This window comes from Phaenicophaeus curvirostris, chromosome 13, assembly GCF_032191515.1.
Source record: "Phaenicophaeus curvirostris isolate KB17595 chromosome 13, BPBGC_Pcur_1.0, whole genome shotgun sequence".
NCBI classification, from domain to species: Eukaryota; Metazoa; Chordata; class Aves; order Cuculiformes; family Cuculidae; genus Phaenicophaeus; species Phaenicophaeus curvirostris.
The window spans coordinates 12,658,389-12,676,171 of NC_091404.1; the positions used below are offsets into that span (position 1 = coordinate 12,658,389).

Here is a 17,783-nt window from a genome sequence, read left to right on the forward strand (position 1 = left end):
TCTCTGCCACCGAGCTGAATGGGACCGCATCTGAACGAGCCGAGCCGGAACGAGCCGCGCCGAGCCGGAACGAGCCGTTCCGAGCCGTCCGGGCCGCTCCGAGCCGCCGGTGAGTGACTGCGGGCGCTGCCCCCGGGCCGGGCGGCGCTGGCGCAACCGGTGGCGGCGCTTGCATCAGCCGCACGTGGAGCCGCCCCGCTCCGCGCCCGGGACAGCGCCGGCGGCTCCCGGGGCTGGGGATGCTCCCGCGGGGGTGAGGGGCCCCGGCTCCTGCCCCCGGCCGCGGCGGCGTGCGGAGGGTACCGAGGCGGGATGGGTACCGGGACGGGATCGGTACCGGGACGCAATCGGTACTGGGATGGAATGAGTACCGGCACGCGATCGGTACCGGCACAGGGTGGGTACTGCGATGGGGTGGGTACCGGGACGCGATCGGTACCGGGACACACTCGGTCCCGGGATGGGATGGGATGGGTACCGAAATGCAGTGTGTGCCGGGATGGGATGGATACCGGGACACGGTGTGTACTGGGATGGGATGGGATGGGATGGGATGGGATGGGTACCGGGACACGGTGTGTACTGGGATGGGATGGGATCTGGGACACGGTGTATACTGAGATAGGATGGGTACCAGGACACGGTGTATACTGGGATGGGATGGGTGTCAGGATGCGGTCGGTGGCAGGATGCGGGCAGTAGGAGTTTCCCGCCGGCGGGAGCTGTTGCCTGACTCGTTTCCTCTGCTTCCCACCCCAGTCCACAGCTCCCTGCGTGTTCTCCATCTCAGGTGGCAGAGGGGCTTTTGGCGAGACCCCTCTTGGTGTGCTGAGCCTCCCCAGAGCCAGCCCTAAGCCAGCCCTGACAGGTGCTGGTGCGGCTCTGGGTGCTCACGGTGTTCCACCAGGCACGGTGAATCCCACGGGGGTTAGTTAGGAAGGGGGAGGCTGCCCCACATCTTGCTGCTCAGCGCTGCTCACGCTTCTTTCTCTGTGATGCTCTGGGAATAAGGGCTGAACACGTTTCTGCCACCAGCACCGTGCTTGCAGTTTGACGCAGGTCTTGCATCAGGCATCAGAAATCCTTGATCGACCAGCGCTGGGGTCTGCCTTAGCCCGAGCCGTGTGGCCAGTGGCTGGGGATGGTGCCAGTGCCGGGGACACTTGTTGTTCCCTTGAAACCTGGCCCAGAGGCTGCCCTGGGCTGGGGCGGCTCATTGGGCCAAGGCCAAATGTGCCATGTGCTAGGGCAGGGGGAGGTTTCTCTAGAAATGGGCTTGTTTGCTGGTTATGGGGAAGTAGGCAAACTCGGGGCTGCCACTGCAACCCTGGTAAGTCCCCTCAGTGGAAAAGGGTCACAAAGTTATCCTTCTACGTACTTACAGTAGTCCATACGGCGTGGTGTCCGTGCTGCCCTGGGCGCCTGGCTGGAGCGTGTTTTGTTTCCCAGTGGTGGGTGTGTGGTCCAGGGTTGGGCACAGGGTGCCAGCCGTGGGTGTGGGCATTGGGAGCCGCTTTCCTTGCGGAATCACAGAATGATTTAGGTTGGAAAAGACCTTTAAGATCATCAAGTCTGACTGTAAACCTACCCCTGCCAAATCTACCACTAAACCATGTCCCCAAGTGCCACATCCACACATCTCCCAGAGCTTTTTGGGGATGAGTGGCTGCTGTGAGCAAGGGGAGCGTGGGGGTCGCACATTTAAGGCGATTGCAGCTGGCAGAACGTGTGGGCTGCTCAGCAAATGCTGTTGTTACATGAGGGATGTGCACCGGGGGCCTGTGCTGTGTGTCTGGCCTTGCATCCTTGCTGAAGGTGTAGTGCAGATGTTGGAAGCAAAGGAGGAACGGCCACGATTCAGTGAGTCAGCCCAGCTTGCCTCTTCTGGAGGAATGCGTTGTCTCCCTGCCGCTGTGCACGCCCACACCGGCTGGAGGGATGTGCCAGCAAGTTTGGGCTGGGGGATCTCCAGCATGCCAAATCAGTGGGGAGATGCTGGGAGCTCGTGGGCAAGCTCTAGGGTGTGCCTGGTGGCCCCATGGTGGGGATCACGCAGGGCTTGTGCAATGAACCTATTCCCCAGCACTGGGTTCATCCCTGGCTCTCTGTCCTGGCGCAGGGGCTGTGCAGGTGGGGTATGTGCAGCCCCACGGTGCCTTGGAGGGAGCTACCATGGTCTCTGCCCTACCAGCTTGGTGGCTTGGTGCTGCTGGGTTGGTTGGGAGCAGGCACAGCTCATGCGCACACCACTGCCTGCCCAGCTCCCAGCAGTGTGGGTCCTGCTGCCTGCAGGACGCAGAGCTTCACGCTCCTACGGTCTCTTTTCTTGCAGGGGTTTTGAGCAGCTGAGCACCACCTGCAAGAGGACAAGATGTTCGGAGGGAAAATGTCCAGCATTGGGAAGAAACTGATCCGCCGGCGCATGGTGGATCTGAGCTCTGAGGAAACGCGTTTTGCTCGCTGCCTTTCCACTCTGGACCTCATAGCCCTGGGGGTGGGCAGCACACTGGGGGCCGGTGTGTACGTGCTGGCAGGGGAGGTGGCCAAGGAGAAGGCTGGTCCCTCCATTGTCCTCTGCTTCCTGGTGGCTGCTCTTTCGTCAGTATTGGCTGGACTCTGCTATGCTGAGTTTGGGGCCCGCGTCCCCAAGACTGGCTCTGCCTACCTGTACAGCTATGTCACTGTTGGTGAGATCTGGGCTTTCACAACCGGCTGGAACCTCATCCTCTCCTACGTAATAGGTACAGGACCAGGCGAGGTGCTGGCAGGCTCCTCCCAGCACCATACTGGGAGCATAAGGGGCTTGTGGGAACAGTATGTGGTGCTGTTGCAGGGTATGGGGTGGGAGGTGGGTACTGGGGTGGGGGTGGCTGGTGTTGCTCTGCCCTGGGCTGGGACTGATGCAGAGATTTGCCATCGACCAGGCACAGCCAGCGTAGCTCGAGCCTGGAGCGCGGCGTTCGACAACATCATTGGGAACCACATCTCCACCTTCTTCATGAACAAGACCACAATGCACCTGCCAGGTGTGCTGGCTGAGCGCCCAGACTTCTTCGCCCTGATCCTGATTGCGCTGCTCACTGGTGAGTGCGTAGGAGCGGCTCTGTGGCTCTGCGGGCGATGGCGTGGGAGCCTGGCAGGTCCCCGCTCACTCCTTCTGTCTCCGCAGTGCTGCTGGCCTTTGGTGTCAGTGAATCCGCCCTCGTGAACAAAATATTCACGGCAGTCAACCTGGTGGTTCTGCTCTTTGTCATCATTGCTGGCTTTGTGAAGGGAGACTTCAAGAACTGGCGGCTCACAGAGGAGGACTACTACGGTGGCTTGCACCTGAATCCACAGGATGACATCAAGTGAGGAGAACAGCTGTGCTAGGCTAGGGTCTGGCACGGGCTTGGCACATGACTGGCACTGGCTCTGGTGTCCATGCACCCTATGGCAGCTGCTCTCCTCCTTCCTTTCCAGGAAAAAAGTCTTTGGTTCTGGAGGGTTTGTACCCTTTGGACTAGAAGGGATCCTGACTGGTGCTGCCACCTGTTTCTATGCCTTCGTGGGATTTGACTGCATTGCCACCACAGGTACCGCCTTGGGCGAGGCTGGCACGGGCGTTTCTCCAGCGCAGGGCTGGGACATGCTGGAGAGGATGCTCCATGGCGTGGGAAACTGCCCATCCCACTGCTCCTGGGAGGTTTTGCTGCAGCAGCTCCGTCCCCAGCTGGGCCAGCACAAAAGGGCTCACAGCCAGCCCTGCCCCAGGAAAAAGGGCTCCCCGCACCGCACGGTGGGAGCAGGGCTGCACCCTGCCTGCGCAGGCAGCTCCCAAGGCAGCAGGGAGCCTTTTCCCTGCCGAGTCGAGGCTGTGACAGCACTGCGAATCGCTAGTACCTCCTGGTTATTTCCCAGCCTCAAGCAATGTTTTTCTAAGCAACCGAGTTCATGCAGAACCACGGCTCTCTGGAGCGCAGGCAGCCCTCTTTAATTTCCTCTCATTCCCCAAGGAATCTGCTTAGTGGGTGGCTGGTACAGGCTGTTCTGCCTGGCCTCCCTGGCCCCAGGGATTGCTCGGCAGCCACCTCCTTCCCTCCTACACCACCGCTGAGCCCCTTGTTGGGCAGCACTGAGCCGTGGGAGAGCACACCTTTGCAGAGGCCCGGGGGGCAGAGGGCACGGTGGCTGCGTTGCTGTGCCCACGCGCACCGAGGATCCGCATTCAGCGGGCTCTGTGGGAGCTGCTGGTGGGGGCAGAGGGTTGGCATGGCTGGGGGGCTGCGAGCCCAGCTGCGTGCGTGGAAGCTGGGGCTGCAGCCACACATGTGCCTCTGCTCGCAGCAGTGCCAAAGCCTCTGCCAGCTGGACTCCTCCTCTCCAGCAGCCCCTGCCTGCTGCTGCCCAGCTCCATGCTACCACTGAAAGTCCCTGCTGCGGCTCAACCCTCGAGGGCAGTTGCCCTGCGCTGTGCTGCAGAGCAGGGACTGATGTTGCCTTTTGTCTGCACACAGGGGAGGAAGCCAGGAACCCCCAGCGGTCCATACCCATTGGCATCATTGTGTCCCTCCTCATCTGCTTCATAGCTTATTTCGGGGTCTCCATGGCACTGACTATCATGGTGCCCTACTATCTCCTGAACAAGGAGAGCCCCCTGCCTGAGGCTTTCAAGGCAGTGGGCTGGGAGCCTGCCCGCTACGCCGTTGCTGTTGGTTCGCTCTGTGCCCTCTCCACCAGGTAGGACTAGTTACCTCCATAATATTGCTGCCCCCTCCCTGGAAGTGTTCGAAGCCAGGCTGGATGGGCCTTCGGCACCCTGGTCTGTGGGAAGTGTCCCTGCCTGTGGCAGGGGAATGGAACTGGATGATCTTTAAGGTCCCTTCCAACCCAGACCATTCCATGATTCTTTGATCACCTGGCATGGCACTGGGACTAGCAGCACTTGTGCTGGCTGGGCTGGGGTTTTGCCCCATCTGGTTGCTGCCCTGCTCCCAGCACAGAGCCATCTCTTGTCCCCATCTGGATGGTGGGCTTGGACAGCTTGCATGGCAGGCTCTGAGCCATCTCTTTCATCTCTTTCCATCACAGCTTGCTGGGCTCAATGTTCCCCATGCCCCGTGTGATCTACGCTATGGCAGAGGATGGGCTCCTCTTCAAACGTCTCTCCAACATCAACAGCCGCACAAAGACTCCTCTGTTAGCCACTGTCATCTCGGGAATCCTTGCGGGTGAGGCTCTTGGCTGTCACCTCATGCTCTGCCCTGCAGCATTCTGGGGCTGTTCTCATGCTGCGTGTCCTTGTTGCAGCTGTGATGGCCTTCCTGTTCGACCTGAAGGATCTGGTGGACCTCATGTCAATCGGCACACTGCTGGCTTACTCTCTGGTGGCAGTGTGCGTGCTCATCCTCCGGTGAGTGCCTCCTCTCATGTGGCGGTGTTCAGGGCTTGTGGCCACAGCTTTTTTATGGGGGAACGCAGTCTGGGGAAGCACCAAGCCCTCGAGAGGGAGGCTGCTCTCAAGAGTGTGCGCAGTGTCCCTGGGCACATCATGGGGCTGCCGCAGAGCAGCACGTGGGGCTGGAGGAGCAGGAGGGGTATGAGGGTGCTGCCCACTGTCTACCCTGGTCTGGGAAGTTTCCTGGGCTCCGCTGCAGCTTGTGCCATCTGCTTAGATACCAGTCCGGGCAGCTGAACTCTCCGAAGGCCATGGAAATGGTGGAGCTGAATGGGAACGAGGAGGAGAGAGTGATCATGAACCCAACTATCAGTGCTGCCAGCACCCAGCAGAAAGAGAAGCTGTCCCTGGCGACATTCTTCAACCCACCCACAGACACTCCCACCATGCTCTCAGGGCGCATTGTCTACGTCTGTGTCGCGATCATCGGTAAGTGAGTAGGAGCCAGCGGACAATATCCCCTCCTGCCAGGGACTGGAGCGTTTTGGCATGTCTCCAGAGAGCTGGGAGGGGATAGTGGGCATGGAGGAAAGGAACTGGGCATTGCAGGGTGCCAAGCACAGGGCATGGCTGGGATTTGGAGCATGCAGGGGCTAAGGCAGGTGTGCGCATATAGTCACTGGCGTTCCTTGTGATGAGTCTGACCCAGGTCAGTTCACCAAGGGTGGTTCCCCAGCCCCTGAGAGTGTTCGTGCTTGGCCACCGAGGTTTGATTTGTCTGTCAATGGTTTCATTGTGCAGCTAGAACGGGGTGGCTCAGCCAGGTCTGGTTAAGCTTCAGAGCTGGGTTTGAGCCCAGCCGAGTGGAGGCTTCCCTCAGCTTGCTGGGCTGGTGAGTTCCTCTAGTAAAGCACTTTCCTGTAGCTTTGGGGTGGGTGTTGGAGAGAGCACATGCTGGATCCATACCTGACCGAGAGGAGTGGATGCCACAGCCCAGCCATTGGTGAGGCTTGGGGTCCCAAGGAGGCCATTCAGCCCCTCAACTGCCCCTTCTTTTGCAGCCACACTGATCACTGCCATCTCTGTTGTCCTGACTCTCAACGTGACTGCGCTAAAGGACGCTGATGTGGGCTGCATTGTGGTCCTGGTGTTGCTCGGTGTGGCCCTGCTCATTTCCACCATCATCATTTGGAGGCAGCCCCAAAGCAACGTGCGGTTGAACTTCAAAGTGAGTGCAGCCCCCAGCAGCGCGGTGTCTGCATCCCCAAGGACTCCTGGCAGGGTCTGGGCCCTTGAAAGGTCTGCCAGGACACGCTGCCAGGCAGTCAGCATCCAGGAAAGCCCAGGGCCTCGAGATGCAGCTCCTGAAGTGCAGTCCCAAGAATGGAAGTGTCCGGGTACTTGCAGGGCTTTGGCAGGGTTGGGATCCCTGTGTGGCCAGAAGCATCCTTGAGCCCAGCCAGGTCCCTCAAGGCACAGCTGACACGACACCTTTTGTCCCTCACAGGTACCTTTCCTCCCGCTCCTGCCAATCTTCAGCATCTTTGTTAACATCCTGCTGATGGTGCAGCTGAGTACTGGCACCTGGGTGCGATTTGCTGTCTGGATGGCCCTGGGTAGGTGTCCTGTGGAGGGAAGCGTGGTGCCAGCAGGGTCTCCCCTGGGGGACTGTTATGCTGGCAGCCCGCTGTGGCGCATTTCATTGAAGAAATTGTCCTGCAGGTTTTATGATATACTTTGGCTATGGAATTCGGAACAGCGTGGAAGGGAAAAATTCAGAGGAACCCTCTGCCACAGTAGAAAAGCCTCTGCAGCACTCTGGACTGGACCTCAGCCCTGGAGCTGCCGCAGTCTGAGGGCCCAAGCACTGGTGCTCCATGGATCTCCACCGGGATTCTTGCTCGGGGCAAAGATCATGATCGACTTGGTACATTCATCCCCTCTCCCAGCAGAAGCAAGTCAGGACTGCAGAGCTGGGTCATGTGCTGCCCTGTCTCCTCACAGAGCAGAGGTCGTGGAGACAAGTCCCCACACCGGTGGGAGTGCTGGTGGCCCAGGGCTTGTCTCTGCCATCCCCCTAACCCCGTTGAGGGTCAGTTACACTGGCACAGCCCTCCCACCATAGAAGCTGCTGTCTGAAATGCTGCTTTCCGTGTGCATGGGAGGCCCCATGTGACTGTACAGCTGTTTTCGTTCTGTCTATTCATGTGGCTGTGGTCACCACCTTCTCTCTGTGCTTTCCAAGCACCAAGCGTGCACTTGGCAGCCGTGGCTGGAGCCGTGTGATGAGGCTTGGGGCAGCTTGTTCCAGTCCTGCCTGCAATCTGGTACTCCCTCGCAGCACAGGGCTCAGTTGGCCAAACCCCTCATAGAATCTCTAGGATGGAAAAGACTTTGAGATCATCAAGCTCAACCGTACCTGTCCACTACTAAACAACCCCAATTCCCTCAGATGTTACTTGTAAGGCTTGCTCTGCAGCTATGTTGCTGTTCTCTGAACGTACTCTAGAACCAAAATGTCTTTCTTGTAATGAGGAGCCCAAAACTGAACACAGTACTCGAGATGCAAGGCTGTGAAGATGTCCACAGTGTAGCCATACCACTGTCCAACCTCATAAGCCTTTGTATAATTGGCGATTTAATTGGTGATTTTTATACCTATTAAACTAAATGTTTTTTAAGTGCTTGGCTCTGTTGGTCTTGCCACATTGTGTGTTAATGCCCTGTGGTTATGGACCCCCAGGAGGACCCTACGTGCTACCCAGCTGGGTGCCAGGCTGGTGCCAGCGCAGAGCAGGGTTCAGCCAGAGCTGACTGTGCTGGGTGGCTCTGCTGGCTGGAACCACCAGCCCTCACATTGTCCCCTGGGCCAGTGAGCAGGAGCCATGGAGCAGCGCTCCAGGCCAGCTCAGCCCTTGCAAAGATCTGCTGGAGGCTCCAGCAGAAGGAAGCGTTGCTAGGAGCTGGGCTGCATCCATGTGAGAAGGTGATGATTTCCTAGATTCTGGTCTGGTCTACATCAGCCCTGACAAATTATCTTGCAAAATAAACTAATTTAGGGTAGATGGATCTTGTGTGGCTTTCGGTATTTCTCCACGTTTACTGGCAGTGGAGCAGGGTCACCGCACGGTCAGCGGCGAGGCCCCCCCCCAGCTCTGCTTGGTCCATGGACTGGAGCTGGGAGCCCTGCCCCGAGGCTGTAGCTGGTGTAAAAGGGGCTGCAGCACCTGCTCTGGCCCCGTGCCGGGCACTGTTTGCCCTGCTGCTCTGGGCCAGGGTGCCCTGCCATAGCCTCAGGCTCCAGCCCTCAGGTGCAGCTGACTCCTGGCACTGGCACCTTGCAGGTGCTTGCAGCTCTCCGGGTCACGCCAGTGCCTCAGAGCACTGCACTGGGTCCCACCACCTACATGGAGCTCACTCACCTGGGTTTGGGTGCTGTTGCCCAAGCCTAGCAGGCAATGGGCCTGTGTGGCTGCTGCCCCCGCCCCCTTCTTGCCACTGCTGCAGCCCCCCTGCCTTTGTTTGCACCCATGTCCCCATGCATGTGTGCACATCCCTGCCTGTGTCCATGCACGGGGCTGTTTGAGCCCACGGGCATGTCTGTGGCTGCCTCCAGGCTATCCCTCTGAGCACTGACCATAGAATCATAGAATCACCAGGTTGGAAAAGACCCATCGGATCATTGAGTCCAACCATTCCCATCAATCACTAAACCATGTCCCTCAGCACCTCATCCACCCATCCCTTAAACACCTCCAGGGAAGGTGACTCAACCCCCTCCCTGGGCAGCCTCTGCCAGTGCCCAATGACCCTTTCCATGAAAAATTTTTTCCTAATGTTCAGCCTAAACCTCCCCTGGTGGAGCTTGAGGCCATTCCCTCTCGTCCTGTCCCCTGTCACTTGGGAGAAGAGGCCAGCACCCTCCTCTCTACAACCTCCTTTCAGGTAGTTGTAGAGAGCAATGAGGTCTCCCCTCAGCCTCCTCTTCTCCAGGCTAAACACCCCCAGCTCTCTCAGCCGTTCCTCATAAGGCCTGTTCTCCAGCCCCCTCACCAGCTTTGTTGCTCTTCTCTGGACTCGCTCCAGAGCCTCAACATCCTTCTTGTGGTGAGGGGCCCAGAACTGAACACAGGATTCGAGGAGCGGTCTCACCAGTGCCGAGTACAGAGGGAGGATAACCTCCCTGGACCTGCTGGTCACACCGTTTCTGATCCAAGCCAAGATGCCATTGGCCTTCTTGGCCACCTGGGCCACTGCTGGCTCATGTTCAGTCGCTGTCAACCAACACCCCCAGGTCCTTCTCCTCCAGGCAGCTTTCCAGCCAGACTTCTCCTAGTCTATAGCTGCACAGGGTTGTTGTGCCCCAAATGCAGGACCCACCCTGGGCATCCACTGGGACTGGCAGAGCTCTGGCTGTCCAACAGGGTGTCAGAAGTCTGCAGCTGTCTGGCAGCCACCAGTCTGTGCTGGAGCAGTCAATGCCATCCTGCCACCAGCACAGGTGCTGCTTCCTTCTGCCCCATCTGGGCTGGCAGAGCTGCCAGGGATGACACCACAACCCCTGCTGGGCAGCACCTCTGCCAGCATTAATTGTCCGCCTCTGCACATCCGTCGATGGGTGAACAACACCCAGCCAGAGGCAGCGTGTCAGTACATGGGAGCAGCCTGTGCAGCTCCCACCGCTTTACCTGCTGCCGTGTCAGCCTGCGTGTGGCCCGCTGGGAATGCTCTGATGGCAGCCCGAGCCTGTCATGCCGAGAGGCGCTAGGAGGGAAACATGCTCCTGGTGAAGGCTGTCAGGAGCCGGGGGCTGCGGGGCGGGCTTTCCTTTCCTGCGGCAATCTGGAAGGGGCCAGGTTTGAGAAAATGCAGCCAAAAGCAGAGCTGGGCTTTGCCAACGAGAATCACAGTCCACAGCCCTGCACAGAGCTGCCTGTGGTTTGCCCCATCAGCCAGGTGGTTTCCATCCTGATTCACAGCACAGGCTGCGTTCCTGCCTCGCCACCCGGCCATGGGCCTCTCCGGAGCAGCTCCAGCCCTGGCAGAGCAGCTGGCAGGCACTTGGAGGCAACCAAACAAGCCTGAAGCTGCTCCCCTGCCTGAGCCTCAGCCGCTGCACTGGTGCCAGGCAGAGCGGGCACAAGCGCAGGCAGGAGCACGGGCAGCGCAGGCGACGCTGGCTCCTGCTCCAGTGCTGTCTCACTGTCTCACTTTGTTTGTGATCTCCTCGTTGCCATCCTCCTTGGATTTCAAGTGGAGATGGAAGGCTGTTGGCTCTGGCTGTCTTTGGCCCAAGCCATGCAGAGGGGGCTGGCAGTTGCACCAGGGGAGGTTCAGGTTGGACATTAGGAAAAATTTCTTCACCAAGAAGGTTCTCAAGTACAAGAACAGGCTGACCAGCGAGGTGGTTGAGTCACCATCCCTGGAGGCGTTTAAAAAGTGGGTGGATGAAGTGCTTATGGATATGATTTGGCAGTGGACAGGTACAGTTGGGCTTGATGATCTCAAAGATATTTTCCAGCCTGGCAATTCTATGATTCTGATTCAGTTGGGGCAGCACTGCTGTGGCCATCGGCTGACGGCAACATGTTGTGGCCGTGGGCCATGCTGGGGATGCGGCACTGGTGGGTCGAGGTCCCAGGGGGTGCAGAAAGCTAGTGGCTCTCAGCCTCGCTCCCTGCCTGGCTCCACCCCATTTCCTGCAGTTTTCATAATAACATAAAGTGCCACAAGTCCCGCGCAGCCCCAGACTGCCTTCCAAGAACACGGGGCTTTCCCAGCAGAGGTGTCAGAGCAGCTTTCTGCACATCAGCTGCTTGAGAAGAGTCTTCAGGGCGCTGTGGGGAGGAGCCCATGTGGGGTACGTAGGCTGGAGGTAGGATGGAGATGGAGGGCTGTGCCGCTGAGCCTTGGGAGGGAGAACTGGGGCTGCAAACCTGCCTGCTGCATCGCTTTCCTGCCCAAACAGCGGTGGTCCTGGCACGTGGAGATGTAGCAGCAGATTAAATTTTAAATTGGGTACAATGATCCATTTGGGAGTTAAAATCAGCTGCCTGGTCCACACTGCTCTGTGACATCAAATGCCACAACTTGAGGAGTTAGTGCGCTGCCTTCTTCCCTGTAGGACCAGCAAGCAGATTCCATCAGATCCTCCGCTCCACTGGTGGAGCAGAGCAGCAGCGGCTGCTGGGTGGGATGCATCCATCACTGGGGTGCGAGCCGTAGGATCCTGGGAATCCACTGTGGGGTAGATGGGCTTACTGGCACGACAGAGCAAACTCATCAGCTCGTGATATTTCTGTAGCAGTGCTGGGTTGTGCTGCAGGGCCTCACCATCCAGAAGAGCTGTAGGAGATCAAAGCTAGTGCTGGGTGAGATTGCTATCGCTCCTTACTCACCTAGTTCTAGGCAGGTCTCAACCCTTCTGCTTTCTGTGGTAAGAGCTTAAGAGTGCATGACCCAGTATCCGGCGTGAGGCTGCACGCATCTGATAATCCCCCTGGCCCCGAGCCACGGCAGGGGGCCAGCACTCTAATCGTGCGGGTTTAATGTTCTCCTTGCTTTGCCTTTGCAGGTCCAGCACTATGACTTACTGCCAGGTGGTTGCTCTTCTCTCGCTCTCCTTTCTTCCCAGTGCTCTAGCTGGTGACCTTGTGCCCCTCTTGTTTCCTAGTCCACACTGTAACTAGCCAAAGGGAGAATGGGAGTGGCTGGGGAGCACTGTGACTCTAATGTTGGTGTTTGCTTGACCACTCTAAAGTTTGCTCAGATTTGCTACCGGATCAAAGGGGAACACAACCTGCCTCTTCCCCTCCCCACTGCAGATGGCTTTGAACGTGGTGTCCCCAAGCGAAAGCACAGGTGAGGAGCCTGAGGAGGAGCAGCATTTCCTGGCAAAACTGCTCCACTTTATTCTGTTCTCTATCATGAAGAAAGAAGGTCTCCGCAGATCACAAGAGATCCATCAGAAACTCACTGGAGTCCAAGTCCTGATTCCCCAGGAAGCTTGAAGCATGGTTTAAACTCCTTTGCTTGGTGTTGGTGTGAACTTGGCACCAGTGTTCTTTACAGAAAAAGCTTGGCAGTTGGCAAGGAAAAGTGGCCTCTGCTTCTAGTGCGTTAACTGCTCACGACTGAGAGCAGCAGCCACGTGCTGATGAGCTCTATGAGGTTTCTCTTGGGTCTCATCAGGTCTCTTGGTCTACTGCCTGCATTGCTTGGCTTGGCACTGCCCCAGCAATGCAAGACAAAGGGTTTTCTCTCTTAGTGGTAGGACCATTGTGTGCTGATGAAAGGTGTCTGAAAGGCAGCTCTGGAGCCCCAGTCTTCTGGGTACAGAATGGGCCATGGCCAGGAGCCTGGCCAGGGCAGGAGGGGCTGCTCCAGTGCCCTGGCAACACTCTTGGCTAGGACACCTCTTCTGACTGATGCAGCACGGTGCCACGTTGGTACCCACATGTGGCAGCATGAGCCAAGAGCTGGAAGCACCTACTGACTTGTAAACATTCTCATCTTTCTTTGGTTCTGTCTGGGCTTACTGTAGAAAGAAGAGATCTTTACATTTACTGCAACTATAGTATTTGAGGTGGATTCTTTTAGGCAAATACACGTATTTGAATAAAAGTCAGCACAAATCTCTTTGCAAAGGTTATGCTGAAAGAGGAACAGTGCACAGATTCCTAGCCCTGCTTTGGGACTTGCTGAGGAGACAATTCCTCCAGAATGAACTGAGTAGGACAGAGAGATCTGTGTAGAGCTGAAATCACAATATCTTGCAGAAGGGATCGATGCCTTCTGCAGTCATGAAACACCCCAGGCACCTGATCGAACAGATATCTGCATGTTCTGTCACACATATAGGACGTGTTCAACAGGCCACACCAGGCTTTTCCAGGATCAAACTGAAAGCTTGCCTTATGTTTCCCTACCTCATACACAAGAGATTACGTTGCTAATCCCAGAGTTTCATGGCTGATACCTCTCTCTATCTTCATTAAATTTTCCTGTTTCCCTGCTGTGTTTGCCCAGGCAATTATTCCCTATTATAATTTGCATTCTCCACAAGGGACCTCATGATGATGCTGCCTTGCCAGGCTGGACAGACGATTGCTTGTATTTTTGCTCTTTTGTTAATGTCCTGCTCCTTTTCACTGCATCTCAGGGGCAGCCCACATCACAGGCTTCTCAATGCTGTCACTGCTTAAACCTGCTGAAGACTAAACATGCAGTTCCCTCAAGAATTGACAGTTATACTTGTGCAGCAACCTGACTTGCAAACACACAGTTAGGAGACATATCAACAAAATAAATGTAACACCCTCTCCTGCTCAGTTATCAAGACTTCAAGGTAATGAGAGTGTTAAACTAAATTAAATTGAATGCCTGGTCTGCAGATGGCTGTGCAACAGTTTCTGTTATCTTGGATGAGATAATGCATGAAAAATCATGATTACACATTACTGGGCAGGGAGCAGCTACTATTGTTTACATAATAGAAACTCAAGTTACAGACAGAATTTAACTTGTTCATGGAATTACCTGCCCTAGCTGAGAGGTTCTTGGGCACAGACCAGAAAGGGTTTTCATCTCCTCTCATCCCTTATTCAGACTCCCAAGAACAGGTTGGAGAGTGCCATGCACTTCTTAAAATGGGAAGAAAGCCTGTCATAAACACAGGGAAGGGAATTGCTGGTTCCTTCCTCTTAGAACTGCTCACCAGGCCTTTGTTTTGCTTCATAAACTCCTCCGATAGCGGAATAGGGGACAGGATGGGGAGAAGTTCTAGAACTTGCTGATGTGAAACGTAAGGATGTGTCTTATTCAGAGCAGTTGTACACTTTATAAGCAACTTCCTTCTGATACCAGCCATCAGCTGTTGCAAAACAGAAGAGGAAGAGAAGCCATCACCAAGAGAATTGGTTTTGCCAAGAGAAACCCAGTGGGAATTGTGCAACCTCCTAGTGTCCATTTCTGTGTTTGCAAGCGACAGCAGTTCTCTGACACCCCCAGTCCTCCCCTAGTTTGTCACAGAGCAAGCGGTTTTGACACACAAACTGCCGCAGGTACAGGACTCCCTGGTACAGCAGGTTGACCTTGTCTGGGCATCAGTTGCCCACGAAGCCACTCTTACCACTCCCCTCCAGAGCGGGACAGGAAGAGAGAAAATAAGATGGAAAAGAACTTGAAGGTCAAGATAAAGTCAGTTTAATAAAGCAAAAGCAAGGCTCTGCATGGTAGCAAAGGGAAACAAAAGATATATTCTCTATTTCTTATCAGCAGGTGATGTCTGGCAACTTCCTGGGAAGCAGGGCTTCAGTAGGCATAGCCACTGCCCCAGAAGACGGGGGGAATTTATAGAGAGGGGAATTAACTCCATCTCAGCCAGACCCAATACAACTGTTTATTTAAAAAATTACAAGAAACTCTTAACAAAATCACACTGAACAACGAGGATCTGAAAAGCCAGGCAGCGCTGGGGGCATCATAAAAACAAATGCTCTGCAGGCTCTGACCAACCCAAGGGCTAGATGTACAGACAAGCACCTCCAAGTGGATAAGACCTTGTTCCACTTTTCTCATGCGAACAGTGATATTCCTTTGTAAGCAGATGAGGTGGCAAATGAGAAACTTGAATCTCTTGTGCATCCCCACAAGGTGCCCAGGCACCTGGAGGCTCCAATGGTGTTAAGCTTTTAAGAAGTCCCATTTGAAAGCAACCATGGCTGCAGCTGCAGCTTGGGGGAAGCAACCTGCTTAGCTGCAACAACACGAAGAGTGTCATAGCACAAGGTGCGTGTGACATGCTGTATTTCTTCTCACCCAGAATCCTGCAGAGCTGTCCATTTTTTTTTCCCTTGTTTCACAGAACATCCTCTCTAGCCCAGAAGGAAGGGGGAATGAGTACATGTATATCCACAGTCTAAGGAGGGTCACCTTTTGCTGGAACTTGGATCTCTCTCCCTACCCCAATCCAAAACGAGAGAACAGGGCTGGCTCTGGAAGGTTAGAACCTTCTATGAGCTAGGACCCACGAGGCAATTAATAGATTGCAGGCTGATGATTTGCCTTCTGCATCTGAATGATCTTGCCAAAGCCACCTCTTCCCACATCGTAGTCTGTCCGGTACTCATCTCGCACCTGGGGCACAGTAAAAACACAGATATCAGTACCCTGCACTGCCTGTCTCCTGCTAGGCTTCAGAATCATCATCCCCTCACAGTTGGTGGAAAACTGAAGTTCAGGTTAGAACCACTTTGACTTATTTGAAATCTCTTCAAAAAATCCACCAAACAGGTGATAATGGCAGTGAAAATGACAAACCAGGATATATCTGATGGCTAAGAACTTTTTAGACAAGAAGAAAAGACAACTCCAGGATGTTTTCATTCAGCTTTGCAGTTCAGCTTTCTGAATAGCTAGGCTTCTGAGCTTTTTCTCCCCTCCATACTGGAAATCCGCAGAGGAAACTCACCTTCGCACTGGGGAAACTGTTGCGCTATAAAATTGGCCTAGTAGCCACACTGTCCCTCTCTGTTTCAGTTCTGCATCATTTTGAGAACACTGCTTGCATAGCAGAAAGTTTGGAGTCCTAAACAGAAATGGCCTTAAGTTCTATTTCTAGCTTTTAACACCAGGCATCAGTTACCGTAACAACCTGGGGTGGCTGAAGTTCATTATAAAGCTTTTACAGCCTACACATTGTTCCACATGAGACAAAACCAGCAAGCAGTACACAGTCTTAGGTGGATCAGATACAAGGTATGAACTGGTATTGCTTTACCTGTCCTCCAGTCTTTCCTCTTCCATACTGCCGTCCTTCCTTAAACCCTGCATCCCAATCAGTTCGAATGATGCGGTCATCTAGTCGTGTGCCATTGATAAACCGCATTGCATGCTCAGCGTCTGCTCTTGTGTAGTATCTGAAGCATATGATAAGGAGAAGAGGACTATTTTGTTGGGTACAGGGAAAACAAAAAAGAGAACAGTTGCATTTGAGAAGCAGAAAAAAACCTGCCCTCCAGCCTTTTCTACTCTTCTTTGTCTTCTTTATGGCACTAAAACCCATGCTCATATAAATCCAAGCTAAAAACAGCTCTCAGAAAGGATTCTGAACTTTAACACTAGTACCTGCACAGACAAGAAGTAGCTTTGGATGCTTACTTCACAAGAAGATGAAACAAACATGTTAAAGCTTGGCTAAGGGCAATAAATGTTTAATATGCCTTTCTATACAATATGAAACTTCAGCAAATTTGGACAAGAGGGGCAAGCCTACCAGGAGGGCTTTGTGAAGACAGTTCACAGACTAACGTGTACAAGCGTGTAGCCTGTGCTTGGGAACACTGCCATGGTTTGTTCTGCTACTTCATACAGGTGTAAAGTTAAGGTGAGAAAGTGAACACGTGCTCTGGCCACACAACAGTTTTCATTTTGTCTCTAAAATCATTAAAGAAACTAATAAATTAAAGGAGCTCTCTGCCACCTCCAGAAAGTACAGCTCCTGGTAGAAAGCACTCGACTATAGGACATGGGGGAATGGCCTCAAGCTGCACCAGGGGAGGTTCAGACTGGACATTAGGAAAAAAGTTTTCACAGAAAAGGTCATCAGGCACTGGAACGGGCTGCCCAGGGAGGTGGGTGGGTGAGTTACCATCCCTGGATGTATTTAAAAGACGGGTACACGAGGTACTCAAGGACATGATTTAGTGGCATACAGGAATGGTTGGCCTCGACAATCTAAGACGTCTTTTCCAGCCTGGTGATTCTATGATCCCTCCCTTCCAGGTTCTCCACAACTCAGCTCGCTGCACAAACAGGACCCAGCGGTAGCAACCGCCCACGGGCTGACAGGAGAGGGGAAGCAGAAAGGATACTCGACAAAGCAGAAGCCGCAGGGGGTTTTCTTGATCTTGTCCAGCCCCATGACGATCCTCTTGACATCCCCGCACTTGGAGAAGAGCTCCTGGATCTGCTCCTCGGTGGTGTAGAAGGACAGGTTGCCGACATAGAGCGTGGAGGAGATTTTCAGCGATTTCTCCTGCAGCTGCCTGCTGCCCTGAGGGCGGAGGGGAGCGCAAAGCGGGGTGAGCGCCCGGTAAGCACCCAGGGCCTGTCCCGTCCCGTCCCGTCCCGCCGCTCGGTTCCTCACACCTTGCCCCGACCACAACCGACCCCCCGCACCCCTCGCCCCGCCGCACCCGGAAGTGCTGGTCGCGGTACTGGCTGATCTCGCAGTAGGAGTCGCTGTTGAGCCCGCTCAGCGTGGTGTGGAGCAGCCCCGACATCCCGCTCGCCCGCCCGGGCCCCGCTCCCGGGATCCTCCCGGAAGCGCCGCACCGCCGCGCGCCACCCGGTAGCGCCGCTGAGCCCGCCCATTGGTCCACACGCCTGTCAATCAGGACTAGGG

General features: G+C 55.2%; 2 protein-coding genes across 3 annotated transcripts; one reads left to right on the forward strand and one right to left on the reverse strand.

Moving 5' to 3' along the window:
• On the forward strand, window positions 1–8,058 carry SLC7A3 (solute carrier family 7 member 3). 2 transcript variants are annotated; one of them, XM_069867600.1, is made up of 12 exons: window positions 1–109; window positions 2,333–2,741; window positions 2,925–3,083; window positions 3,170–3,350; window positions 3,463–3,575; window positions 4,497–4,719; window positions 5,071–5,210; window positions 5,290–5,392; window positions 5,655–5,866; window positions 6,439–6,605; window positions 6,885–6,993; window positions 7,100–8,058. In XM_069867600.1, the coding sequence occupies exons 2-12, from the start codon at window positions 2,372–2,374 to the stop codon at window positions 7,231–7,233; spliced, it is 1,911 nt and encodes a 636-aa protein (XP_069723701.1). In that variant the 5' UTR covers window positions 1–109; window positions 2,333–2,371; the 3' UTR covers window positions 7,234–8,058. The 2 variants fall into 2 exon arrangements, with proteins under 2 accessions (XP_069723701.1, XP_069723702.1); XM_069867601.1 differs by lacking the exon at window positions 1–109 and adding an exon at window positions 241–397.
• A 6,500-nt stretch (window positions 8,059–14,558) lies between these two features.
• On the reverse strand, window positions 14,559–17,717 carry LOC138726050 (nuclear cap-binding protein subunit 2). The gene is made up of 4 exons (XM_069867456.1): window positions 17,575–17,717; window positions 17,251–17,432; window positions 16,158–16,296; window positions 14,559–15,514 (listed from the first exon to the last, which is right to left on the reverse strand). The coding sequence occupies exons 1-4, from the start codon at window positions 17,659–17,661 to the stop codon at window positions 15,416–15,418; spliced, it is 507 nt and encodes a 168-aa protein (XP_069723557.1). The 5' UTR covers window positions 17,662–17,717; the 3' UTR covers window positions 14,559–15,415.
• Window positions 17,718–17,783: the final 66 nt, after the last annotated feature.

Coding starts and splice junctions, on each gene's coding strand:
- SLC7A3 (XM_069867600.1), top strand. CDS start 2,372: ATGTTCGGAGGGAAAATGTCCAGCATTGGGAAGAAACTGATCCGCCGG. Junction 5,211..5,289: donor CATCTCGGGAATCCTTGCGG/GTGAGGCTCTTG, acceptor TCCTTGTTGCAG/CTGTGATGGCCTTCCTGTTC. Junction 5,867..6,438: donor CGTCTGTGTCGCGATCATCG/GTAAGTGAGTAG, acceptor CTTCTTTTGCAG/CCACACTGATCACTGCCATC.
- LOC138726050 (XM_069867456.1), bottom strand. CDS start 17,661: ATGTCGGGGCTGCTCCACACCACGCTGAGCGGGCTCAACAGCGACTCC. Junction 16,297..17,250: donor TGCGGCTTCTGCTTTGTCGA/GTATCCTTTCTG, acceptor CATATGCTTCAG/ATACTACACAAGAGCAGACG. Junction 15,515..16,157: donor GAGGAAAGACTGGAGGACAG/GTAAAGCAATAC, acceptor ACTGTGCCCCAG/GTGCGAGATGAGTACCGGAC.